The following is a 26,321-nucleotide window of genomic DNA, read 5'->3' as shown; positions in this document are numbered from 1 at the left end:
CTTCCTTCCTTCCTTCCTTCCTTCCTTCCTTCCTTCCTCCTTCCTTCCTTCCTTCCTTCCTTCCTTCCTTCCTTCCTTCTTTCTTTCTTTCTTTTCTTGGGGGGGGAGTGGGGTGGGGTTTGTTTTTGAGACAGGATATCTCTGTGTATCAGCTCTGACTGTTCCGGAACTTGCTCTTGTAGACCAGGCTGGCCTCAAAGTCAGAGATTCACTTACCACTGCCTCCTGAGTTCTGGGATTAAAGCCGTTGCCACCACTTCTTAGGTGGCCACACACGGGGTCCCAGGCAGACAGTGGTCTTGTCCTGAGGTGGGGAGAATCAGGGAACTTTGATACTAACACAGGAAAAGAACCAACCACTTTCACAGAGAAAGTGACGCAAGGTTCACCTTAGTTAGGAAGGTCTGAGGAAGCACGGAAGGGTGGGAGAGGCCAGGTCATGGGCAACACTGTCCTGGCAACATGAACCATGTGTGCAAGGGCAGTGGGGCGGGATCTCAGCACCTAGTGGATAGGAGGTCAGCCTGGCAGAGCACACGGGAGGAGTGCAGGGCCAAGATGGAAAACTTCATAGTACGGTTTAAAGAGGGTGGAGGTGAGGTCAGAATGGGGTTGATTTGTCTTCTAGAGCGGCCATGGATGGAGATTAGCCGATAGGGTAAGAGGGTAGAAGGTGTGATCAGCTACCTGCGGTCATCTGGTTCCTAAGATAGATTTGGCCTCAGGCCGCTGGGTGGCTCCTTACTTGTCCCCTAGCACAGAGAAAGTCGACCCTCCCAGTGATCCTCAACCCCTTTGCCTGTCTGGCCTTAGGGGTGGTGGTAGGACACCTGGCCCTGAGTCTCCTGTCACTCTGACCTGGTCTCAGACTTTCAGGGTCTCTCAGGTTACTGGAGACAACAAGGCAGAGGGCGGTAGAATGGCCTCTACGCCGCTTCCTCTCCGTGTGTAGCTGCGCCTGGGTTGCCCAGGGTTCAGGAAGGCTGTGTTTGGCCTACAGGTTCCCGAACAGGCAGCGAGCCAAGCCCACCCCAGGGAGGTGGCTCCTTGGGGCCCTCTGCACCCGCGGAGGAGATCTGGGTGCTGAGGAAGCCTTTTGCAGGTAGGCCAGGGGCCTCCAGAGCACTGGGACAGTAGTTTTGCTGACGGGTACCACTGTGGGGCCAGCATACTTCAGAGTCCCTGTCCTGGCAGGTGGCGATCGCAGCGGCAGCTTGAGCAATGTGGCTGGGGGCCGAAGTGGTGGGGGCCATGCCCTGCATGCAGGCTCTGAAGGAGTTAAGGTGAGTGAGCAGGGAGGGTTGGTCAGGTTGGGGTGGTCAGACCTGGAGCAGTGATAGCAAGTGGCCTTTCTGGATTCCAGCTCCTGGCAACAGTGCTTTCTCAAAAGTCAGTCTCTGATTCCAGTCCAGGAGACAGCCCCGTCAAACCTCCAGAGGGGTCTACAGGTAAGAGCAAGGACTGAGCTATGCTGGCCTGGCAGGCAGGTGCCCTGTATATAGATAGCTCTTTCCTACCTCTCCCTTTCATTACCAGGTGCTGCCCGGTCCCAGCCTCCAGCAGCCCATGCTGGGCAGGTATACGGGGATCAGCCACCCAAGAAGCTGGAATCCGCCTCGGTCTCAGAGGGCAAGGTACAGGGCCTGGTCAGCTCCAGGCCTGGACTCGGGAGGGATGGGGTTAGCAGTCTGACAGGCATCTCTGGCCACAGCAGCTACCGTAGGCTTTGACAGACCAGACTCTGTCCTTCTGTCTGTCTGTGTCATATGTACACGCACACACAAGTGTTCAGGTGTTGTCTATTGTGCAGGCTGTGAGCTAGTGTGCGCACACTTGTAGAAGTATGCAGGGTGTCTGTGGATGTGCAGTGGTCAACTCTGAGCTGGGCGACATGCGTATGGTTGCACAGACGGAAGGGGATGGGTGTGAGACACGTAAATGTGTATGTGGGTGCTGTGGGTCACGCGTGTGTGCACCTGTGTGGCTGCGAGGCTGATGGCTGAATCCCACACATCAGAGGAGGCGAGGAACTTCTGACCAGGGCACAGAGCCCACCTTCCAGGGAGAAACCCTACCGGAAACCCTTCCCCCAGAGCCCCCTCCCATGGGGCCACATCTGCATCTCTGAGATGGTCCCGATATCATTGGTGCAGACATGGGGTGGGGGGAAGCCACGGCACAGACTCAGCAGGACGTTCCTGGTGGAGCTCACAGAAGAAGGCTGGAGGGCTGCAGATGCTGTATCCAGAACAACAGGCCATGGAGTACTGGTGCAGTGGACGCAACGGCGGACCCAGCAGAGAAGGAGGCACAGTGGAGGTTGGGGCGCAGCCCAGCGGTGGACAGGCTGCAGTTGGTGCCTTATGTCTTGCAGAGTGCTGAGGCAGTCAGTCAGTGGCTCGCCACATTCCAGCTACAGCTCTATGCCCCTAACTTCACCAGTGCTGGCTATGACCTGCCCACCATCAGCCGTATGACCCCCGAGGTGAGCTGCCACGGGCTGGTTGCCAGATGCTCCCCTTCCAAAGGGCAGATTCCTTCTGCTTGCTAGTTAATGGGCCTCCTCTTTGCCTAGGACCTCACAGCCATTGGTGTTACCAAGCCAGGCCATCGTAAGAAGATCACAGCAGAGATCAGCGGCCTGAACATTCCTGACTGGCTGCCTGAACACAAACCCGTAAGGCTCCTTGCGCCCTGGTGGCCGAGCCAGGACCAGCAGGCAGATGGACAGACAGACAGGCTACCTCTCTGGTCACAGCCCTCATCTGCCTTCTGGGGTCCTAGGAAGTGGAGTTGAGGATGGAGCCAGGCCTGGTGGTACAGGGACTCAGCACTCAGGCTGAAACAGGAGGATCATGAGTTCAAGGCCTGGGCTACAGAAGCGGCCAGCTAGCAAGGAGCTATTTGGACAGCCTATTTGTCTGTTACTGGGGCCAAACCCCCTAGGCAGGCTCATGGCTAAGACTCTAGGGGCTGAGAGGGAGCCTAAAGTCAGGAGGGTATGCCATCTCTACTCATGGCCAGTACCCCTGTAGTGCTGTCGTTTACTTATGTGGACTGCGGACGGGTTGGTATCGGACATGCTTGCCATATGCATGTACACAGGTCCCTGTACTGCACGTGCTAGCCTGTGTTAATGGCTGACAGCTCTCTGGTGCTTCTGCACACAGTAGCCTGTGCTCTCACTTATGAGGAGATGCCTGTATCCAGGCTTCTGGGCTGATCCTGGCCCTCTGGGTTGCACATGAGCTCTGTGCTCCCATCCACGGGAGAGTGTTGTTGGCTCCCCAAAGCCTGTCCCCTCCAGGGCCCTGGATCTGTTGGCAAGCAGGGCTGCCCTCATCCGATGGCCCCACCTTGCCACTCAGTCAGCAGCTCAGGGATCCTCCCAGGAGCACATCTGGGTGTCATGGACCTCGCCTCGCTCTGTCACCTGCATGACTGAAGGTGCTGAGTGTGGGTGTGAGAGTGGCATCAGCTGGGAGCTTGGGACGACTGGGCAGTTCTTGGTGGACGCGGTGGACATTTGTACATTCCTGGTATGGCTGCGCGGTGAATGTGTAGCGGACGTGTGATCACGCATCTGCTGCAGGAGGGGAAACACTGTGATGTGATCAAGAGAGGGTGCTTGTGTTTTGTATAGCTGGAAGTAGCATGCAGGGTGTGCGGTGTGTGTTCGTGGATCTTACGTAGCATTGTGTGTGTGTTTGGCATATGGGTGTGTCTTCTCAGGACACTGTCTGTGGCCACCTGATTAGGCAAAGAAGCACTTTCTTGTACCTGAAACTGTGTCCAGATGATAGGTATCCCATGTGTTTGCATGTGTTAGCCTGTGTGTATCCTAGTGTACTGTTGGCCTGTTGAGGAGCTGGGCAGCAGTTCCCACCAAGGCTGTGCTGAGGCTGTCTGCAATACTGACATTTCAGGCCTGTCTGTTTGTCCTTCTGTCTGTCTGTGCCCCACAGGCCCATCTTCTAATAGTTCCAAGTAGGTGGTCATGGTGTGAGCAGCCAGCTCGGGCTGCCCCTCTCTGTCCCCCTCTCCATAGGCTAACCTGGCTGTGTGGCTGTCCATGATCGGTCTGGCCCAGTATTACAAGGTGCTGGTGGACAACGGCTATGAGAACATTGATTTCATCACCGATATCACTTGGGAGGATTTGCAGGAGATTGGCATCACCAAGCTGGGTAAGGTTCCAGCCTGCCCCTCCATATCTGCCTGGACCTCCAGGTCCTCCTGACCAGCCTCTCCCCCACCCCCGACTCAGGACACCAAAAGAAGCTGATGCTGGCCGTGAGGAAACTGGCAGAACTGCAAAAGGCGGAATACTCCAAGTACGAGGGGGGACCCCTGCGCCGAAAGGCACCCCAGTCACTTGAAATGATGGCCATTGAGTCGCCACCGCCATCTGAGCCTGCTGCCGCAGATTGCCAATCTCCTAAAATGACCACCTTCCAGGACAGTGAACTCAGTGGTGAGCTGCAGGCTGCCCTGTCTGGCCCAGCTGAAGCAGGCGCAGCTGCTGCTGAGAAGTCCTCCAACCACCTGCCCCCCACTCCAAGGGCCATCCTGCGACAGGAGTCCAGCCTGGGTGGCCGGGCTCGGCACATGAGCAGCTCGCAGGAACTGCTGGGTGATGGGCCCCAAGGGCCTGGCAGCCCTATGTCACGAAGTCAGGAATACCTGCTGGATGAGGGGCCAGTCCCTGGCACCCCACCCAAGGAGGTGCGGTCTGGCCGCCATGGCCACAGTGTCAAGAGGGCCAGTGTGCCCCCAGTGCCTGGCAAGCCACGGCAGGTCCTTCCATCAGGTGCCAGCCACTTCACGCCCCCACAGACACCCACCAAAGCTCAGCCGGGTTCTCCTCAGGCACTCGGGGGACCTCATGGTCCAGCCACAGCCAAGGTGAAGCCCACCCCACAGCTGCTGCCGCCGACAGACCGACCCATGTCGCCCCGTTCCCTTCCTCAGTCGCCCACACACCGTGGCTTTGCCTATGTGCTGCCTCAGCCAGTTGAGGGCGAGGCGGGGCCGGCTGCTCCAGGACCCACACTCCCACCAGTACCGGCAGCTGTACCCACACTGTGTCTGCCCCCAGAAGCTGATGTGGAGCCTGGGCGGCCCAAGAAACGTGCCCACAGCCTAAACCGCTATGCAGCCTCTGACAGCGAGCCGGAGCGGGATGAGCTGCTGGTGCCCGGTGCTGCTGGACCCTATGCCACAGTCCAGCGGCGTGTGGGTCGGAGCCATTCAGTGAGGGCTCCCGCTGGCGCTGACAAGAATGTTAATCGCAGTCAGTCCTTTGCTGTGCGGCCACGCAAGAAGGGGCCCCCACCACCTCCGCCCAAGCGCTCCAGCTCAGCCATGGCCAGTGCCAACCTAGCCGATGAGCCGGCTCCAGATGCTGAGACGGAGGATGGCCGGCTGGGAGTGCGGGCACAGCGCCGGCGGGCTAGTGATCTGACTGGCAGCGTGGACACAGGCAGTGCCGGCAGCGTGAAGAGCATTGCAGCCATGCTTGAGCTGTCTTCCATTGGGGGTGGGGGGCGGGCTATCCGCAGGCCCCCTGAAGGCCACCCCACACCTCGTCCTGCCAGTCCAGAACCGGGTCGGGTAGCTACTGTGTTGGCCTCTGTGAAACATAAAGAGGCCATTGGGCCTGACGGCGAAGTGGTAAACCGGCGCCGTACACTCAGCGGCCCGGTCACGGGACTTTTGGCCACTGCTCGCCGGGGACCCGGGGAACCAACAGAGCAGAGTCATTTTCTGGAGGATGGTACAGCCCGACAACGGCCTCGAGGTCCAGCCAAGGGGGAGGCAAGTGTGGAGGGCCCTCCCCTTGCCCGGGTAGAGGCCAGTGCCACCCTCAAGAGGCGCATCCGGGCCAAGCAGAGCCAGCAAGAGAATGTCAAGTTCATCCTGACAGAGTCTGACACAGTCAAGCGCAGGCCTAAGGCTAAAGAGCGTGACACTGGGCCTGAACCACCCCCACCACTGTCTGTGTATCAGAATGGCACAGCCACTGTTCGCCGAAGGCCAGCCTCTGAGCAGGCTGGGCCCCCAGAGCTGCCCCCTCCTCCTCCACCTGCTGAACCCCCACCTGCTGACCTGATGCAGCTGCCCCCACTGCCCCTGCCTGATGGCAATGCCCGGAAGCCCGTGAAGCCACCCGTCTCTCCCAAGCCCATCCTGGCTCAGCCTGTGACCAAGATACAGGGCTCACCTACACCTGCCTCCAAGAAGGTGCCACTGCCAGGCCCTGGCAGCCCAGGTAGGTACAGAAAGCCAGCACGGGAATCTCAGGACAGGTCCCTTGCCTGCCACCCTATCTCTCAGTCTGGTTTTCCTTTTTGGGTTTGATACAGCCCAGGTGGTGTGGGACAACTCTGTCAACCTGTAGTGAACATGCCTCTTGTTCAGTAAAGGAGGTACAGATAGTCAGGAGGAGGCACATACACAGGAAGACCTTGCTGGAGATCCCTGATACAGGAGAGGGTTGGTTTCTTCCATAGAGGACTGCCATCGCTGCTGAATACTTGAGGCTCAGGCTCAAGGAGCTTAGGAAGCAGTGACACATTTTGCGGTGGAATAGCATACCCTAGCGGCTGCAGTGAGAATAGGGCCAAGTTCAGCATCTCTCCTGCTAGATGGAGGGAACACCGTGTTGCTATTCCCTGGGTACCAGCGTTGTTCTCTTCCATGCAGAGGTAAAGCGCGCTCACGGCACGCCACCACCTGTGTCACCCAAGCCTCCACCGCCACCCACAGCACCCAAGCCAGCCAAGGCTGTGGCGGGACTACAGTCCAGCAGCGCCACCACCTCGCCTGTGCCCTCGCCGGCACGCCAGCCGCCAGCAGCCCTAGTCAAGCCGGCTAGTTCGCCGCCCTCGCAGAGCGCCAGCCCCGCCAAGCCCCCTTCCCCAGGCGCACCCGTGCTGCACGTACCCGCCAAGCCCCCTCGCGCTGCCGCTTCAGTGGCCTCCGGACCACCAGCAGCTCCAGACTGTGCTTCACCCGGGGACAGTGCTCGGCAGAAGCTAGAGGAGACTAGTGCGTGTTTGGCTGCTGCATTGCAGGCAGTGGAGGAGAAGATCCGGCAGGAAGATGGACAAGGCCCTCGGTAGGTACCACGGGCTGGTGTGGGGAGCTCTGGTCCAGCACAAGGCATGGCTCTAATGGGTGGACTGGTAGGGATAGGCGGAGCCATCCAGCCGGGTTTAAGAGTGGGTTGCTGTGGAGCCACCTAGCCTTGAGTAAAGGGGGCCTGTGCTGCCCCACCCCACTGATGCATGACCACCCTTAGACCCTCCTCCATCGAGGAGAAGAGCACTGGCAGCATCCTGGAAGACATCGGCAGCATGTTCGACGACCTGGCCGACCAGCTGGATGCCATGCTGGAGTGAAGCGGCCACAGACAAGGGCCCACCGTACTCCCAGTCAGGCCCGCACTTTGACCTTTACCTCAGGACGGGCACCTCCGAGCGGTGGGCGGGGGCCGAGTGGGCGGGGCACGCCCAGCTCTGCACAAGCACAACTCCCATTCCTGGCCCAGGCCGGTTGTCAGCCCCTTGGCATGGGGGTGGGGGACGCTCCAAGGGCTCTGGGCAGATGTGCTGCCCGCTGGTGCCCATTCCTGTCTGCTGCTCCCTGTGCAACAAATGCTGGGCCCTACCCATGCAGGCTTTGCTCTGCTTGCAGAGGGCTGTTCCTCCCTTGCCCTAAGCAGACTGAGTACCAAGGGAAGATGAGGGGGTGGCCACTGTGGCCCTTTCCCCAATCTGTGGCAGAGCACAGGCCTATGCCCAGCACAGAACTGCCCATTGGGGAACCTCTGCCAGCCGCTCTGGCACAGCACAAGGGACACGGGGCCAAGGTTGGGCTTGCCCCACTGCACCCCAGAATATAAGCTATCAAGAGTATTAATTTATTGGGAATGAGCTGAGGCAGATTCCCCCAGAGAAACAAAAAGATAACTTTAACAAATATATATTTAAAGAGAAGAAATACTATTGATTCTATAGAAACCATTTACCAACAGAAAGGACCCGAGTCCAGCTGGAGACTGCAGATGTCGGGGACGAGGCCACCTGTCTGCCCTTCTCTTCTTTCATCTAGGAATGACTTTGCCCCTGGTCACGAGCACACACCTGGGAGGCACAGTCTGGAGGAGCGGCTCTGCCCAGGGCCTCTCCTCCACTCTTCTAGCTTCTGAGAGTCTGAGGAACATGAAGGATGTGCCTTGCTCTCACCTGCTCCTCTCCATGCCCCATAGACCTCTGGAGGGGTTCTTCCTTCTGAGTGTGGCCATGCCCTTGGGTGCCGGTGTGAGGGTGCACCCTGCGTGAACCCTGTGTGAACGTGGGCACGAGTGCAAGGGCATGCATGCCATACTATGGGCAGATGTGTGTTCAAGGTTGTGTCTGCCCCGCCTCCCCCAAGGCAGCCTTATACAGGCAGCCAGCCTGCCCATCTTGAATCCCCATGGCCAAGTCTGCTCATGGTCTGAGGCTGTGTTGTGTAGTACTCTCTTCCTCACCCTCCTTTCCTCCCTACAAAAACACTGACTGGTCTCCTCCTTCGTGTTTGCTGACCCACAAGTGTTGGGCATAACATTGACATTTCTTTAAAAAAAAAAAAACAAAAACAAAAAAATAACTTGCCAAAACCATAATCGTGGTGTAGGCTGGTGGAGGGGGCCAATTAAGGTAGTGTGGACATGGGCCCCTTCCAACTGTCATTCCTGGCGCTTCCTTATTTGTGAACATGCTGGCCATTTATCAGCCTCCTCTGTATAGGTGGCCCAGGTTAGGGCTCTAGGAAGTGGGGAGGGGGGTCTGGACAGGGAGCTGCTGTCAGCTGTCAATAAACAGCAGAAAACAGAGCTGCCTGGCTCACTCTTTGGGGCATGTGTGGTGGGAAAAGCAAAGCTCAGAGACTGGCAGTTGGGAGCCAAGGAATGACAACTGCCTCCTGTAGAAGAAAGTCCACCCGACCTCCCTCCCGTCTTGTCCCTGGGCACACCCACGTGAATCATGGTCCCAGAAGCTATCTCCACTCACAACCACAGTCTGTGCAGCTTTTATTTCAACAGGGAAGTAATAAAATCTATATACAGTCTAAAACCAGTAGAAAAGGTGAGTAAAAAGACCCACGGTCCATCTGGGTTCTGCCAGGAGTGGTGGCGCACGCCTTTAATCCCAGCACTTGGGAGGAAGAGGCAGGCAGATCTGTGAGTTCGAGGCCAGCCTGGTTGACATAGTGAGTTCCAGGACAGCCAGAGCTACATAGTGAGACCCTGTCTCAAAACAGAGGTCTGCGGAGTGATATGAATGGTGGGCCGGGCAGGCATCGTACCTGGCACCCAGAGAAGGGCCTGGGCACTTCTCTGGTGGAGAAGTAAGAGCGGGTCCTAAAGAAAGATCCCTTGCCAAGAACATGGCAGAGATGACACTGCCTAGCTGTTTGAGTCTGTCTACCTGTCTCCACAAGACAGGCGGAAATTCCAAGGCATTCATATAGGGCCAGCCTGATTGACAGACCCAAAGGGAGCCAAAGCTTGGCCTGGATTTTGTTAGCATGTCCAAACCTGCAAAGAAAGGGTTCTCTTTCAGATCCCCTGCAGCACAAGGCTTCCTTTCTGGCCAGTCTAAGTCTCCCAGCCCTCAATCGTTAACCTGCCTAGATCACTTGCCCCTCACCCACCCTCAGAGCTCCATCCTATGCAACCTGTCAAGAGCCCGAGCCACAGGCACTGACCTTCACAGTGCTATCCACTGCCCCTGAGAAGAGCCGGCCCCGGGAAACAGCCAGTGCGGTTACACTGCCTTGATGGCGCAGCAGCGTCTGCGTGCAGATCATGTTGTCCATACTCCAGACCTGGGGGAGAGGAGCACATGGGCTATGAGGGTCCGCCCCGGGCCAGCCACTTCTGGGCCTCCTGCTCCCGGGCAGCACATACCCTGAGGGACCGGTCATAGGATGCACTGAAGACTTTGGTCTGGTCTGGTGTTGAAATGACTGCCAGGGCATATACTGTGCCCACATGGCCCGTTAGGGTCCGCACCTGCTCTTTGGACTCAATGTCCCATACCTGAAAGGGGGCAGGCCCAATTTAGGTTAGAGAAAGGGACCCAGAACAAGGGCAGGAGAGATGGAGACCTGCTACCAGGTTGCCTAGCCCTTACATGAATGAGGTTCTCGTAGGTGCCACAGACAATGTGGTGATTCGTCACAGCAATGGAATAGACACTGCCACCAGATGTCTGCAGGACATGGATGCAGTCAAGGGTCCGAATGTCCCAGATCTAGGGAAAAGTATGTCACTTAATCTCAGGCCAGGCACTTTCTTACCTTGGGCTCTGGGATTCAGGAGAAGACAGCCCAGAGCATGGAGGAGGATATGGAAAAGGGCAGAGGGGCTTCAGGACACCACAAGAAGAGCAGCAGAGGGCAAGGCCCTGTTGCCAGGGGTGGGTGGGCACACCTTGATTGTCTGGTAAGAGCCGCTGTACAGATAGCTCTGTGCTGCTACCAGGGCCCGCACCCAATGGTTGAGGCCTGTGAGCTCCTTCTTCAACTTTAGCTCAGTGCCCACGATGTCCCAGACCTGAAGGAATGGTCATGAGCCTGGGCTAGAAAGGCACCCACTACCCCGGTACCCCACGTACATGTGTACCCCGTACCCACACACGCGTACCCCTTGCATATACCTTGATGGCCTTCAGAGAGCCACTGAAGAGCATGTTATGGGAGGATACCAGGGTGCACACAGGGTTGTCGTGGGCCCGGATGGTGTTCACCTTCTGCAGGTTCTGGATGTCCCACACCTGTAGGGGTGACAGTAAACCTCAGGGTTCGGGGTTCGTGAGAAAGGAAAGAGCACTGGGCTTTCTCGGTCCCCACTCTCCTGCTGTGCTCTACTCACAATGATGGTGCAGTCTGCAGACCCACTGTACAGTTTGCACCTGGGGGAGCAAAGCGAGAAGCTACCAGACTTGGACACGATATCCTGGCTGGCCCCAGGAACCAACTTGGCTTGGTCCCAGGGCCACTGCTATGCCTCACTGCTGAGCCCCATTCTCAGTCTGCATAGTTGGATATGAACAACCAGCCTGGGAAACACTTAATGGCTGAGCTGAGCGAGTGGGGAGGTCACCTACACTGAATACCAAATCCCAGGGAGGCCACCACCAGCAGTGAAGCTGAGCAAGACCCTTGCCCACATACCTAGTATGACCACACACAGCCCGATACAACACAAGAGAGGAGGGCCAGGCTTAGGAAGGGCCTACCGAGAAGTCAGCATGGCAGCTGCCACATGGACCAGAACTAGAGTTAAGCCCAAGGCACTTGCCATCCTGGTGACAGTTGAGCTGTCCTGCCCTCTAAGGGTGCCCCCTCTAGCTTCTAGCCACCTGACATGCCAGGGCAGGGCCAGGCTCTGCTGGGAGTTCACAGACTGTCACTTAGGATCCCAGTATTTGCTCAGGTGTTAGTGTTCCATAGGTGGAACAGATGCACGTTTCATAGGGTGTCAGTATGGCACACCCTGGCCCAGTGGACAAGACTCACCCTTGGATGCAGAGCGCCAGCACAATACCATCATGGCCCTCCAGTGTCTTTTGGCACTTGTAGGTGGTACACGTGTCCCACACCTGCAGAGATCAGGTTAGACCAGGTCTCCACAGGTCAGTCCGGTGCCAAAAGGGCAGGATAGCAGCCATTAGGGGAGAAGACCCAGCCATGGACAGAAGGTAGCAGGGGCTGGCATGCAGTGCCCACCTGAGCCCAGGTACAGTGCAGAGCCTGTGAAACAGGACCCACTCACCTTGATCGTCTTGTCAGAAGAGCCACTGAAGAGTAGGTCACCCATGGAATAGACACAGAGACACCAGACAGGGCCCTGGTGGCCCACAAAGGTCCCTTTGCACTTGAAGATCTGCTGAGGGTCATAGGCTGCAAACGGGAGAAGTTAGTGAGGGACTGGTAGGGCTCTAGAGACAGCGTTAGCAGCAGCGGGCTATACTCACATCCAAGGATACCCATGTTCAGGCGTGCATTGATGTGAGACAGCTCATCCTGCAAGACCAAACACAGAGCAGAGAATGGGTGGATGGAACAGACACTGACCTCTGGTGAAACCCTGAGCACTAGGGACAAAGGCCAGAGGAGGAACCCCAGTCTGTCCTCCTGTGTCTCCGCTCTGCAGCCCCCAGGGACTCACATTCAGCATGGACGCATCCCTCCGGAACTCCATGAGGTCCTCACTGAGCTTGCTCTGGTTCTCATCAAGGACATCTGAGCGACAAGAACAGACAGGTATTCCCAGGGTCCAGCACAGCGCGGGAACCCACGTTCTCTGGGCTATATCTTACCAAACTTGAGCTCAAGGCTCTTCTCCAGCTGGTCAATCTTCTCCGAGAGCTTGCCCAGCATGGAGCGCAGGAAGGCGATCTCCTGGTCCTTCTGGGCCAGCGCCACATGCATCTCATGGAAGCGATCATCAGTTTGCTGCAGGAACTCCTTCAGGCCCTCAAAGCGGCATGTTTCCAAGTGTGTCTCATATGTGTCCTGGTTCCCGATAAATGTGCACCTGGGGGAACAGGACCGCTGCCCTGCCCACCTGCCTGCCTGGCAAGACTGACCTTTAGCCTCCCTACCCATTAAATCCAAGTCATCACGATCATGCCCATTACCCCTCAGACCCAGCTCCCCTCCCATCCTCCACTAACAGCACTTAGATCATTTCACAGTGAAATCTTGTCCCATAATCTCAGAAAGCCTCAAGGATTCCTCCCTCCCTAAGAGTAAAACTTGTGCCCAGTAACAGCCTCCCTGCTCAACAGCTAGGAAGATGCTCCTTTCCTTCTGTCCCTGCCTCCCCTCCACTCCCATTTGAGCTCCCTTACCCACCTTCCCTGATACCCACTTCCAACCTGTTTGGTCCTCTCTGTTCTCCTGGGCACCTGGATATGGGCTGTGATGGCAGTCATTGGTGTGGCTCCCAGTTCTGGTCCATCTGCCAGGCATCAGCTCCCAGAAGCCCACCAGCCCACATCCCACCCCCGCCCACTCACCCGTACTTAGAGTGGGGACACTTGATGTGCTCGCATTCCTTCAGGTGGGCCTCTAGGTTCATCTTGAGAAGGGGAGGGCAGCTGGGGTTGTTGGGGCAGCGCACAGGCCTGTAGTCACAGCTACTCTCGTGGTCCCTGTGCATATGCAGGATGTAGGGGCAGAGCTGAGCCTCCCCCTAATGTAGTCCCAGAGAGATAAATGAGCTCAGCAGCCCCAAAGAGAGGGAGGCTCAGAAGGTACTCACTTCCGGGCACTAAGCTTGATGGTGAAGGGGCAGCCCCTCGGGTCTACCTCAAACACACCAGGCTTCCCAGTGCCTGCTGCATGGCAACCATGCCGACAATGGATGAAGAGCTCTCCAATCTGCTCAGCCACTGCAATGTTGTTCACCACCACGGTCAGCTTGGCATTGTCCACGGGACACTTCTCTGGAGAGGATGATGTGCTGAGCCCACCGCCTGCCCAGCCACCTCTCCCCCTGGCAGCTCTGCCCAGTCAGAGGTCAAGTCTTGGGGAAAGGAGGTGCAGTGGCAGACAGGCGACGGAAGCCCACTGGGTGCCCAAGCTGCCTGTGCAGAAAAAGCTGCACAGTAGACCTCCCAGATGAGCAGGCAGTGACAGAGGTCTCTTAGCTGGCCCAGTAGTTTTAGGCAGGGTCAAGGGGTAGTGGACAGATGGTGTGAAACAGAAGCAGAGGCTGCCAGGGACAATAGCATCTGTTGGAGCCCAAGCCCTCACCCTGGAACCCATTCCATGTCCACCACAGCAAGAGCTCTGAGGCCGGGGACATCAGCAATCAGGCTTTGTATAAAGGTCCTTTGCCTGCCAGGCTGGAGCCCTTGCATCACTATTCCAGCCCTGGGACAGGCCACACATGCCTAGATGGGAAACCAGTGGCCTCTGCTGGCAGCCGGGGGAAATAACAGAACAGGGACCACCCACCATCCACTCCCCTTCCCAGGTCTGAATGGGAGGCACAGACCTACCTGACTTCAAGGCGCATCGTCTACAGAACGTGTGCTGTGGGGACAAAAAGTGGACTTAGGGGACAGTTGTAGTTGTCTTCCCTCTAAGTCAAGGTCAGTGGCAGCCCAGAGTTCACACCATTCCCCACCACTTCAAAGAGCTCCTGCCTGACAGCCAGCTTGGGACTAGGAGCAAGGCCAGCAGCGCACTGGCCTGAGCGCCGAAGGGAGTACCTGGGGTTGGGGAGTAAGAGGGTCTGTGATCTCACCCCGCAGGTAGTGATCACAGGGTCCTTGAACACATTGCAGCAGAGCTGGCAACACAGTTTTACCGAGGGCTGCTCAGCAAATACCAGCGGTTCCTAGACAGAGCGGAGCAAAAGCCAGATGATCAGGAGGTGGGCCTGGAGTGCTGAGGTGGAGGTTTGGGGATTAGACCCTCAGCAATATTAACTACCCAAGCCACCAGCATGTCCACCCTGTCCAGGACTGGGCCAATCCTGTTGAATCTAGAGCATCGTGAGAGGACCAAGGAGTCAAAGCAAGGGGTGTGGCTCAGAGGTAGGCTGTAAGCAGTGACCAACCACACATACAGCACCTGCACACAGTCTCAGCCAGCCTTACTGGCCCCTCTTCCTGGCAAACAGACTAGAAAAGTGCCCGATCTGAGCCCCACCTTCCCACCTCTCATCCCCAGGCAGCCTTCAGATAGAAGAGGGAGACAGAGCCCTCAGAGTTCCAACAGGGACCAGAGTCCCTAACCAGTTCTGACCTGCCCTCGCTGTGCTATGTTGTATGGCCTGAGGGGACAGTCAGTACCCATTCCAAGGTAGCAGTGACAATCCTGGAAGACAGTTCCTGTCAAACCTACCACACCTACCGGCTCCTCCTCCTCCTCAGGCAGCGAGAATGTGGAGCGCAGGGACATGCTGGATTCGGAGTGTAGGGAGCGGACAGAGATGGCTGAGTCAGAGCGGCGAGGAGTGTTGATAGGGGGCTGCACAGATGGAGGCAGCCTATCAGGGGGTTGAGCCCTGTGGAGGCAGGGGTGCCCCTAAGCCACCCCACTTCCAGCAAGTCCACAAGGCTGTGGATTGTGTGGGGGAGGTTGGTGTGGCCTCAGTCCCTGCTGCCTGTGGTAGCCGACCCTGGCCTTTGGTGCTGGGCTGCCCGTTCTCGCCTGCCAATTTTCTTTGTGTAAATGGAGAGATTTCCTGCTATTCAATTCTACAGGACATGCTTAGGCTTCTTCCTGCTTCCCGTGAGGGAATGTGGGCTGCAGAGAGGCTGCATCCATCAGCCAATCCTGGGGCAGTTAAGACCCTGGATTACTGAACAGAAAAGAGCAGAAGCCTGGTCAAGGAGAGGTGGCCATGGTCTGAGCTGCCTTCTTGGTCAGGAGACATTTGATCCAGCCAAGGAGGTTCATTGTAATGGCAGGAATGTTCTACCCAAGGCTGACCTAGTCTCTTAAGACCTGAGGGAAGCAACCTTTGATGAGGTCCTAGCGGGAGAAAGGACAGCATTCAAGGGCCACTGCCACCACAGCTCTTCCCTGCAGGCTAACAGATACCTGCAGCCTCATTTGTGAGCAATAACCTGTCTTGGACCAATGTCCTGGTCTACTTGCTACCTTTTTTGAGCCTGTGTCTGGAGCAGGAGGTAGACTAGACATGTACTTCATTCTCCAGGGCAGGGACCATCTCCTTTAACTAGGATATCCCAAAGTGACACCTTGCATGGGAATGCCATGTGAGGCCTAGAGGGCAAAGTTAAAGGAAGTGAGTCAAATATCCCCAGCAGTGGCTGCAGAGGAGCAAGGAGCGCCAGACAGGAGCTAGCACAGAGCTGCACGCTCTCCGCTGACTACTGGTCAGAGCAGCTCTGAGGGAACTGAAGTCAGGTTAGTGGGACAGACAGCTGGGCACAGCTGCCCACTGTCCTACAGCAAACAAGAGTCCAGTGCATATGTAAAATTACTGTAACCTGTCAGATGCCCCAGAGTATCCAACCCAGAGGCACAATGAAGCCCTTCCAAGGCTCAGGCTGCAGTAAGAAGAGCTGGGTGGAGATTGAAGAGGTGAAGCTGTGGAGAGCGGGGTAAATATATCTGACTCATATAAGGATCAGTGCAGTGCCGGGCCCACAGGGCACATGCTTTTAATCTCAATACTAGTGAGACAGTGAGGCAGATCTCTAAGTTCAAGAACATCCTGGTCCACACAGATCTAGACAGCAAGGGCTATGTAGACAGACCCTGTCTCAAAAAACAATAATGAAAACAAACAAAAAACCCTACCATGCTGGGTGGTGGTGGTGCATGCCTTTAATCCCAGCATCCAGAGAGGCAGAGGCAGATAAATCTCTGTAAGTTTGAAACCAGCCTAGTCTACAAAGTGAGTGAGTTCCAGGACAGCTAGGATTGTTAGACAGAGAAACCCTAACTCAAAACAAACAAACAAACACCCCCCCAAAACAAAACAAAAAAAAAACTATCAAAAATAAAAGCAAAAAGAGGAAAAGGTGCTTCCGCCTCTGCCTGGCCTGCCCTCCAGGCAAGAACTCCAGTTCTGCCAGTTGTCCTCTGTCACACTGGCAGACTCACCTGAGAAAACCTTTCGTGGCTCCTACCTTCCTTAAGATGGAACCAAAACTGCCTGACCGTGGCCATCCGGGGTCATGCCCTAACGCCCAGTCCTACAAACTGGCTGCTTACTGCCTACATCCAGCTTCAGGAATGTGACGAGTGCTCAGACCTCCAGGTGTTTCACTGGTCCCTCAGAGAGGAGGGCCTGGTAGGAGGGTTAGGAACCGTACCAGGCTTCTGCATCCTAAGGACCTACCATGCTGTCCTCTTCATCCCGTGGCGAATAGGCAAGGGTGCTAGAGGAGGACGGTGTCCTGCGATGCTGTTTGTATGTGCTGGTCCCATCAGCTGCTAGAAAGACAGAGGAAGGCCTGAGTGACATGACTGTCAGTGGAGGAAGGAACTGAGGCAGCAGGGACAGCAGTCTGCTGGCAGAGCCTCTCTATGGGACCCTCTGGATTGTCTCCTGAGGTGAGACCAGCACTGGCAATGTGGCCCTGCAGATAACTGAGGATGGACTGCTAGCTGGCCCCCTCTGCCTACCTTTAAATTCTTTATTTCCCTCTCCTTGTGTAGAGAACCCAGGACCTGGCTCATGCTAATCAGGGGCATTCATCATCAGTCCTTGTTTTCCTTTTGTTAACTTTATGTGTATGTGTATCTTGCATTAACATGTGTCTGTTACCTATGGCAGCATCAGATCTTCTAGAACTGGAATTACAAGTTGATGTAAAATACCATATGGGTGCTAAGAACTGAACCTGGGTCCTTGGGAAGAACCACTAAAACATCTCTCTAGATCCAGCTCTTGCTTGAGTTTGGCTTTTTGAGACAGAGTCCCACTATGAAGCCTTGACTGTCTTGGATTTACTATGCAGACCAGGCTGACCTAGAATCATAAGAGATCTATCTGTCTCTATCTCCCAAAGGGTTGGGATTAGTGGTGTACACCGCCATGCCTGGTTCGGCCCTTGTTTTAAGACATGATCTCTCTATGCAGCTCAGGGTTACTTCAAATGCATTATTTTCCTGCCTCCATCTCTGGAGTGCTAGGCCGACAGGCAGCACCACCATGCCCAGCTAAGAACTTCCTTTCAGAGTCTTCAGTCTGATAAGGGGCCCTCCATGTCTAGCTGGGTGTGTGAGTGGCATGGCATCTTTTCTAGGGCAGATCACTTGGGCACATCCCTTCAAGGTAACTGTCAGGTTGAATTCTCTGACTGCCTTAGTTCAGAAGGGGAAACTGAGGACCTCACAGCTAATAAATGACAGGTAAATACTGCATTCTGTTAGTCTAGGTCCTCCTGCCTCCTCCCTGGTACAACCAGATTCAGAAACTAGGGCTAGCTAGCCTTGTTGGCCTCCCATCTCTTGCACACAGAATACCCTGCTCAGCCTAGGCCAGAAGGCAGAGAGGGGTTCCTGGAGCATGAAATATCAAGGGTTCACGTGGGAACCAGAGAACCACCTCATAGACCCTATAGGCTACTACGACCCCAGGTTCAAACAGATCCAAATGTCATAGCACAACCAGAATGCTAAACATCTCCATTCAGGATCAGGAATATGACTGTCTATCCTGTGACTGGGCCTCAGTTTCTCCATCTCTAATGACAAAGGCCAGATGAGACAAGTACTGGTACCTCATGACCTAGCTGACAAGCCCTAGCCACCCAGAAACCAGGGTACAGCAGACCACGTGTCATTTTGGCTCTGGAACCCTCAACAGTAGTGACAGGTACTGTGGAGTCTCTGAAGACAGATGAGACGGTGAGCAACAGCCTCCTGGGTGGGGTGTGGGAGAAGAGGCCCTTTCAGAGCCCCCTCAGGTCATGCAGAATTAAAAGACACTGGTGTGTTCCTGCTAACCCCATGCCTTCAGCCATGGGAAGGCAATTAAAAAACCAATTAGTAGCTGGCGCACTCCTGTGGTGGAGAACTGGCAAAGCAGAACACAATGCCCCAGAACTCTGGCCCTCCCCAGCCTCCAGCGAAGACGCTGCCCCACTGCCCCAAACTGTGCTATGATCTCTTGAAACACCTTGTCTGACAGCACCAGATCCCGCCCTAGAAAGGATGCTGTACCAGTCACACCCTCTTGGACGCTAGGAGCCCATGGCCGGGATGAGGCATGAGTCATTGGGATAAGATATAACTGGTGGTGCCAGGGAAGTCAAGACAGCTGCCCCTCCCCAGATGGGGTGGGCACTTTTTGGGTAGAAGGAAGTGGAGGGAGACTAATAACAAAGGTGAGGTAAAAAAAAAAAAAAAAAAAAAAAAAAAAGTGAGGTACAGGAACAGCACTGCCTAGTTCTGCCCGGCTGGCAGCTGAGACATGGAAAGAAACAGAGGCCTGGAGACCAACAACACTCCTTCACCAATACAAGCACTCCGTGCCCACTCACCAGGAAGTGCCCCTAGATCCCAACAGAGTACAGATTCTTTCTGATCACAGGCTCACCTTTGGTGATGGTGGTGACGGTCGAAAAGGTAGGCCCAAAGGTCGTTTCCATTCTGATCTAATAGGCAATGGAAAAGACTTAATGCAATATGCACAGGGTCACACATACTGACATGCTTGCGTACTGGAGGCTCACCTGCACACATGTGCAGGGATACTCCATCAATGGGCACAGGCTATTCTGAGGGGCCTCCAATGAGGAAAACGACTGTCAGTAGCTTTGCCCATAGTGGCAAATTTTATATATATAGCATGCTGGGGCGCTGGGGTGTGGTATGCAGAGGGCAGACCCTCAGGTACCTCTCTTACCCCACTGCTGTCTGGGGAGGGAAGATTGGCGGGTCCCCCAGAGAAGCGGTTGTAGCGGGCACTCTTGGCTGAGCTCATGCTCTAGAGAGGCATCCAGGGTCCTCGGGCAGTGTCCCCTATGGGTAGAACACAAATGAGGGGCTTCAGAGGTGGCATTCTGGGTACCTAAAAGCCAGCCAAGTTCCCCCGTTTGGTAGACCTAGCCAGTCCATCACAGGGCAGGTCTTAGCTTCCTCCTGCCTCTGCTGCATTGTTGGGAGGTCCACGGGCGGGCAAGGGCCTTCCTGCTCCTCCCTCAAAGTTGCAAAAGTCCCAGCTACAGGAAAGGAGGCCCCCTGAGGACAGGTGACCTTTAGTGGTACCATCCTTTCAGGCCTGGACCCTTTGAGGAAACCACCCAGCTCTACCCCTGAAGTGGAAAGCCCAATCTGCATTGGTCGATCCTCTGGTCTTGCTCACAGCTCATCACTTTGAGACCTGCCCCTGTGCAGGCCAAATATCCTTATGGCTAAGGCCAGGTCTTGATTTCTACCCATCCATTAGACTGGGCCTGAGGTGTAGCACACACACCAGGACCTAGTCACATGGGAACCCACCAGAGCAACATGAGTGTGTTCTCTGCCATAGCAGGACCACCAAGAAACCATGGGCAAAGTCACTTGAGTTGGCCATCCAAGGCAAGTCACAGGAAAAAGATGAACCCTAGATCTTAACCAATGGCAGTTACCCACACCACCTATGCCATTCGGGAATTAGGGTAGCAGAAGGCACAAAGGAAGCATACAGGGACCAGTGTCCCTGCTCTACCCAGAAGAGAGTGGCAGGAGAAAGGGTAGACATGTGGTCTCTACAAGGAAGGGACAATTAGAAGGAGACCAGCCAGTAGGTCACAATCAGGACAGGTCTAGGACAACACCCACCCTGAGACACTACAGCTACTTGTGCTGTCAGAAGGTATCCCCTACGGGCTTCCCCCTCTCAGGATTCTGCAAGGGTGGAGCTAAGAGAGCAAGCAAGCAAGCAACAGCCTTGTTTCAGCCCCAGAGAGCTCCCTGCAAGGAGCAGGGTTATAGTGGAACAGAATATCTGTTTAACTGTGTGAAGATGTGCTGCATTTATTTAGTTATGGAAGATGTGCGACTGTTTTATCTTGCCTGCCTAAGGCACCTGACTGGTCTAATAAGAAACTGAATGGCCAATACCTAGGCAGAGGACAGATAGGTGGGGCAGAGAGAAAAGGGAAGCCAGCCAGGCAGCCAGGAAGCAAGATGGACAGTACCTAGATAAGATAAACAAGCCTCAAGGCAGAAGAAGTGGGTTAAGTTAAAACAAAACAAAACAAAACAAAACAAAAAGCTAGCTAGACACAAGCTAAGGCAGAGCATTAATAAGCATTAAGTCTCTGCGTCATGATTTGGGGGCTGGTGCTCCAAGAAAGCCCGCTACATGGGATCACAAAAAAAATGAAAACTCTACCTCTCATGAGGCCACCTAGTGATTCACACCACAGACTAATGGCCCAAGTGGAGCCTTTGAGGCCACGTTCTAGGGAGACACGGCCAGCAGTATCCATTCCACAGGCCAGAGCCACGCCACAGTGTGGCTTGGTTTGTGCCAAGGCCACTGAGGACAGGGAAGGGACAAGAAGGGAGAGAGCTCAGAGGGGTCCAGGTAAATCATGCTAAGCCTAGGCCTCAGATCAAGGCGAGACAGTCCCTACTCCAGTTCCCGAGGAATACTGCATGCGGGCAGCTTCTGCCACTTTCTCCACCAGGTCCTCCTGACATGGTCTCTTCCACACAAACACAGGGAGGCCACAAAGTCTGTCCTGCTTTACCCAGAGTTGTCTAGCCCCATCCAGAGGGCTCTGAGGAAGGACTGGCTCCCAACCTGTCTGTATCCCCTGCCAAATCCTGATCCTTTCTCTTCACTGCCTAGGCCTCATCGACCTCTTCAGCCACCACCTAACCATCTACCTGCCAGGGACCCACTTAGCCTCAGCCCTCCACCTCACAAATCAGGGTAGCTTCTGGCCCCTGTAAATGACCTTGTCAGACACGTGCCCTCTGTTACTCTAGATACCCTCAAGTACAGGTAAGTGGAATTCTTTAAAAGGTAGGCTTATCTCTTCTGACCTTAGCTTCATGCTATACAGTTGCCATGACAGTTGCCAATGCAAACCGGCGGCTCTCTGGTAGTCACTGCCTCCCTCCCACTGGACCCACCTCAAAACCACCAGGCACCACCAGGCACACCTGGGGGTTCCAGGGCCTGGCTCTGTGTGGTTTAGACTGTGCTCTCTAGGGACGGGCAAGCTCCAAGGAGATAGGTCTGGAGCAGAAATGTGAAGGAGGCCGGTAGGCAACCTTGCTCTCTTCAGCCTCTTACCCCAGCAGTCTCCTCCCTGAGCAGGAAGGTCCTTGAAAACTGACTTAGATGGCAGGAACTTCCAACCAACCTAAACCTTGGGGTTCGAGGCTCACTCCATCAGTGTGAAAGATTTAACCCTTTGGAGAAAGCCATAGGGCAGTATTAAGAGACAGACCTACATTCCACAGAGCTGTTTCCTAGCACCTGTTGCTTTGGGCTGTGAGCCCAGGAGCCAGTGCCTGGCTCCTCTCTGGCTCTATTGTAAGGTTAAGAAAGAAAAAGTACGCTTGGCAACATGCAAATCAGTCACGAGTCCATACAGCCAGTACAGGGGAACAGAACTAGCCTGGAAGGAAGCACAGAGCCAAGCAAGCGGGGAAGGAGGGAGGCAGATTGTGCTGGGCCTAGGAAGCAGTTTCCCAGTTCACACGGGTTCAGCCTCCTTCAGGGACCGGAGGGTAGGCTAAGCCCAGGCTAGAGTCCAGAGCGCCCATCTGTGCACCATACACAAGACAGCAGCCACCATTAGCACCACAGGATTGAGCAACACACCGAAGGAACTCTTCGGGTTAGTTCCCCAGGGCCTGAGCTTTGCAATAACAGGATTCCCCAAATGGCGGGGGCAGGCTGAGACACAGGGAAAGTGTCACGCAGGTCAAACACACCAGAAGCTGGAGCATACCCTGCTGAGGCTCTCTGGAAAAAAGCTGTCAACTGGAGTAGGAATCCCTTAGGGGTTATGTGTCCTAGAAGCCTGGACGCTCCTGTCCTCTAATTCCCAGGGTTGGAAAGACTGCTTCCCACAAGGTTGGCAGCCCTTTCTCAAGCTAGGAAAAGCTATGGGCAGTGGGTTAAGCCAGGACTTGCCACACAAGTTCCCTTTCCATGTCTGTGAAGCCCAGGACATAATCCCCTAGGAAATAGAGTCTCCCTTCTTATTTTACTGTTCTTTCTTCAGATGATTTCCCCACTTATCTTTCTGTGCGTGTGCATCTGTATATGTGTGCCACAGCCCCTACCATGAGTGTGTAGAGGTCAGGAAACAAACGATGGGAATAGGTTCTCTCTCTCTCTCTCTCTCCACTCAGGTCACCATCTAGCCTACACTCTGTCTCCCGAGTGCTGGGATTAAAGGCATGTGCCATCACTGCCCAACTAAGATTTATTTTAAAAGAAGAAAAAAAAACTGCGTGTGCAAATGTATGTGTGTGTTTAAGTTTGCATGTGTACTGGTACCTACAGACAACCAAAAAGAATGTTGGATTCCCTGAAGTTAGAGTTTTAGGTGGTTTGTGAGCCACCCACTATAAACACTAGGACCCAAATTCCACGCCAGAACCATAAGTGCTCTAACCAAACTCCAGGATCATTTGAGACAGGGTTTCTCTGTGTAACTTCGAAGCCTGTCCTGGAACTCATTCTGTAGACCAAGCTGGCCTCAAACTCACATAGATCCGTCTGCCTCTGCCTCCTGAGTGTTGGGATTAAAGGTGTGTACCACCACCGCCTGGCGCAATTCTTTTTTTAAAAAATATATTTATGGGCTGGAGAGATGGCTCAGTGGTTAAGAGCACTGCCTGCTCTTCCAAAGGCCTCCCCCCCACCCCCCAGCAACCACATGGTGGCTCACAGCCATCTGTAATGAGATCTGGTTCCCTCTTCTGGCCTACAGGAATGCATACAGGCAGAACACTGTATACTTAATAAATAAATAAATCTTTTAAAAAATATATATATATTTATTTAATTTTATGTGTGTGAAGTTTTGCCTACATGTATGCCTGTGTACCATAAACAGAATGCTCACAAAGGCCAAAAGAGAGTTCGAGGCCAGTCTTGTCTACAAGAACTCCATCCAGGACAGGCTTGAAAGCTACAAGAGAGAGAGAGAGAGAGACAGAGAGATAGAGAGAGAGCAGATATTCCCTAGTATTGGAGTTACAAACAGATGTGAGCTGTACGTAGAACTGAACCTGGGTCCTCTGTAAGATCAAGTGCTCTTAACCACTGAGCCATCTCTCCAATTTGGTCTTTTTTGGTGGAGGGTTAGAAGACAGGGTTTCTCTATAGCTTTGGAGCCTTTCTGAACTCACTCTATAGACCAGGCTGGCCTTGAACACACAGAGATCTGCGTGTTTCTGCCTCCTGAGTGCTGGGATTAAAGGCATGTGCCATCATTGCCTGGCCCAATTTGGTCTTTTTAAAAAGACAAAAAGTTTGAGAGCCTGAAGCAGAAGGATCACCCTAAAGCTAAGGCCAGCCTGCAATAATTAGTGATGCTCTCTGTCTTGCAGACAGACATAGACACACACACACATCTTGGCTGTTACCAGTAGACGAGTATCGAGGCTTGTCTGAGCTGTGGGTAGCTGACGGGCTGGACTTCAGCCAGAGCACCCTCTGGTTATACTTGCCAAAATTCCAAGCATATCTCCTGGCATAAGAAAGCCAGTGCCGGGACCTGAAGAACGTCCAGCCCCTACTTCAGCTCCCCCTGGCTCAAACCCAGATCTGGCTGCCAAATCCTATAGAAACAGACTTGGTTGCCATAGCAAAACTATACACACTTGCCCTGCTTTTCCCTTGATGTCCCCTTAGCACATCTTTCCCACCCCAAACAGGCAGGGTGTGCCAGCCAGGGCCGCTAGAGTGTCAAATCCCTCAGATTTGAAGATCTCACAGAACGTCTAAAGCCCTGGACAGAAGCCTGTTCTGCTTCTTCCCTTCCCAGCACCCCAGCCTGACTTCCGCTGTCTAGACCCACTGCCCCAACTCTGCATGGGTCCCAGCAGTCTGTCTCCTTCTTACACCCTATACCCAACCTCCACGTCTTCCCTGCTCAGGCTGAACCTCTTCAGAGTTCAGGGAGTGAGCTTCAACCCCGCTCCTGCTAGTGGCACTAGCTTCACCTCACCGTTTTTCCTTTCCCAAGTCTGCGGTGTAGGAATCAGGCTTTTTCTAGAAGTGCAGAGGGCTTCCCAGAGGAGGGGACTAGCCAGATCCAGAGCAGACAGAGCTCCTGAGATATATATCATCCCACTCGAGTGCCTTGCTATCTAAAACAAATCCAACTGGTGGCAACTTGTGGCAACTGATCCAGGTACCTGCTTCCCTAGTGGTTTTTCTTCCCACCCACAGAAGCTGGAGTAACTCAGACAGAATGTAGGGGGCAGAGACCTGCCCAGTCTCATCCCCTGCTATATACACTCCTAGCAGCTCCGTCTCACCCCCTCTATACAATGGGTATCCCGCCCCTGGATGGCCCTATTTCTTGGTTTCTACCCTGTCATCTTCTTCTACCTGGGACTTTCAAGCATCAAGTCCTCCATTATCAACTCATTCCTAGAGGTCTGTTTCCCTTCAGTCACATGACTCTTCCCGAGGACTGGCATTCTGGGGACACAGAGTATCTAGTGAAGGATGGGGGGTTGGTAGGTTCCTCTCCGAGGGTTCCTCCTGAACAAGCCAATCAGAGACCTGATAGAGTGCAAGGTGCCCACTTGCTGTTAAGACCAGACTTACAGGAACCCTGGTCCACAGTAAGATACAACCAGCTGCTAAGTTTTAAACCTGGGTTCAGGCTGGCACTTCACACACATGGTACTCGTGACAGGGCAATCATGACCATAGGCCCTAGTCTCAGACAGACCTAGGTTCAAATTCTCCTTTGACCATTCAAGACAGGGATGACTGAGGAAGTTGCTTGGCTTTGAAGGAGACTGGATTTTCCACTATAAAACACTGTAACAGCTGTCAGAGACAACATAACTAAAAGCTACAGATACACCAGGAGCAGCAGCTCTGACAGACTGGAGTGGAGGCTGAGGAAGGCCAAATGGCCAGCCCACAGACAAGCCAGTGTGTGGGCACAGAAAGGCTGCCCCAGGCTTTGTACCTTCGGCTCCCTCCACTGCTGTCAGCAAACTAGGAGCCCCAGTGAACTCTCAGGTTAGCCCCTTGCTGAGCAGAGCCAGGCAGCCCATCACAGAGATTAAGCCGCCTGCCTATCTTACATCCTCCTTCAGCTGTACTTTCTTCCTATTCCCCACACCAGACATTGCTTCATTCAAGATTTAGACTCACTGGGTGCTGGAGAATAAGGTGATCCCCAAAGACTGTTTAGTTTGATCCCAAAGGAGCTAGAAGCTGGGCCAAGGGTACAGAGCCTCATTTATTTCTATTCCGTCTGCCACAGATCAGAACTAAAGAGCCTGATCTTTGGATCCATTTCCAAAGACTAATATACGTTACAAGAAGTTACAAAAAAAAAAAAAAAAAAAAAAGGTCGGGCAGTGGTGGCACACGCTTTTAATCCCAGCACTCGGGAGGCTGAGGCAGGAGGATCTACAAGAGCTAGTTTCAGGGCAGGACAGGCTACAGAAAAACCCTGTCTTCAAAAACAAAAAACAAAAAAACAAACAAAAAGGTTACAACAAGGAACTTCTCTGATTTAGACACTACTCTTGGTCACTCCTTCCTGGTCTGTGGTCACCTTAGTCAGGCTGCAGCTGGGCCAGTGGTGGCGCACGCCTTTAATCCCAGCACTCGGGAG

At 54.4% G+C, this 26,321-nt stretch overlaps 2 protein-coding genes across 7 annotated transcripts in view; one reads left to right on the top strand and one right to left on the bottom strand.

Moving 5' to 3' along the window:
- The window catches only part of Caskin1 (CASK interacting protein 1), a 20,239-nt gene extending 11,358 nt beyond the window's left edge, over positions 1 to 8,881 (top strand). Inside the window, exons 11-20 of one of the 3 annotated variants that reach the window (XM_005349168.2) lie at positions 1,001 to 1,102; positions 1,195 to 1,283; positions 1,364 to 1,448; positions 1,537 to 1,634; positions 2,375 to 2,485; positions 2,576 to 2,677; positions 4,049 to 4,187; positions 4,268 to 6,271; positions 6,706 to 7,120; positions 7,304 to 8,881. In XM_005349168.2, coding sequence (XP_005349225.1) covers positions 1,001 to 1,102; positions 1,195 to 1,283; positions 1,364 to 1,448; positions 1,537 to 1,634; positions 2,375 to 2,485; positions 2,576 to 2,677; positions 4,049 to 4,187; positions 4,268 to 6,271; positions 6,706 to 7,120; positions 7,304 to 7,403 — 3,245 coding nt within the window. In that variant the 3' untranslated portion in view covers positions 7,404 to 8,881. The remainder of the gene's footprint in view (positions 1 to 1,000; positions 1,103 to 1,194; positions 1,284 to 1,363; positions 1,449 to 1,536; positions 1,635 to 2,374; positions 2,486 to 2,575; positions 2,678 to 4,048; positions 4,188 to 4,267; positions 6,272 to 6,705; positions 7,121 to 7,303) is intronic. The other 2 variants (XM_026780887.1, XM_005349169.2) reach the window with 2 other exon arrangements.
- Positions 8,882 to 9,053: 172 nt separating this feature from the next.
- Traf7 (TNF receptor associated factor 7) overlaps positions 9,054 to 26,321 on the bottom strand; it is an 18,756-nt gene continuing 1,488 nt past the window's right edge. Inside the window, exons 2-21 of one of the 4 annotated variants that reach the window (XM_026780888.1) lie at positions 19,400 to 19,515; positions 19,091 to 19,148; positions 16,886 to 16,980; positions 14,914 to 15,039; positions 14,312 to 14,404; positions 14,064 to 14,097; positions 13,322 to 13,505; positions 13,077 to 13,211; positions 12,375 to 12,592; positions 12,224 to 12,297; positions 12,030 to 12,078; positions 11,828 to 11,955; positions 11,572 to 11,654; positions 10,925 to 10,964; positions 10,710 to 10,826; positions 10,484 to 10,606; positions 10,185 to 10,304; positions 9,959 to 10,090; positions 9,757 to 9,876; positions 9,054 to 9,586 (exon numbers count right to left, since the gene is read on the bottom strand). In XM_026780888.1, coding sequence (XP_026636689.1) covers positions 9,572 to 9,586; positions 9,757 to 9,876; positions 9,959 to 10,090; positions 10,185 to 10,304; positions 10,484 to 10,606; positions 10,710 to 10,826; positions 10,925 to 10,964; positions 11,572 to 11,654; positions 11,828 to 11,955; positions 12,030 to 12,078; positions 12,224 to 12,297; positions 12,375 to 12,592; positions 13,077 to 13,211; positions 13,322 to 13,505; positions 14,064 to 14,097; positions 14,312 to 14,404; positions 14,914 to 15,039; positions 16,886 to 16,980; positions 19,091 to 19,148; positions 19,400 to 19,477 — 2,022 coding nt within the window. In that variant the 5' untranslated portion in view covers positions 19,478 to 19,515 and the 3' untranslated portion in view covers positions 9,054 to 9,571. The remainder of the gene's footprint in view (positions 9,587 to 9,756; positions 9,877 to 9,958; positions 10,091 to 10,184; positions 10,305 to 10,483; positions 10,607 to 10,709; positions 10,827 to 10,924; positions 10,965 to 11,571; positions 11,655 to 11,827; positions 11,956 to 12,029; positions 12,079 to 12,223; positions 12,298 to 12,374; positions 12,593 to 13,076; positions 13,212 to 13,321; positions 13,506 to 14,063; positions 14,098 to 14,311; positions 14,405 to 14,913; positions 15,040 to 16,885; positions 16,981 to 19,090; positions 19,149 to 19,399; positions 19,516 to 26,321) is intronic. The other 3 variants (XM_026780889.1, XM_013347253.2, XM_005349170.3) reach the window with 3 other exon arrangements.

Source organism: Microtus ochrogaster, chromosome 7, assembly GCF_000317375.1.
Source record: "Microtus ochrogaster isolate Prairie Vole_2 chromosome 7, MicOch1.0, whole genome shotgun sequence".
Lineage (NCBI taxonomy): Eukaryota > Metazoa > Chordata > Mammalia > Rodentia > Cricetidae > Microtus > Microtus ochrogaster.
Note: the sequence above shows the minus strand (reverse complement) of the source record. Positions and strands in the feature narration are given on the sequence as shown.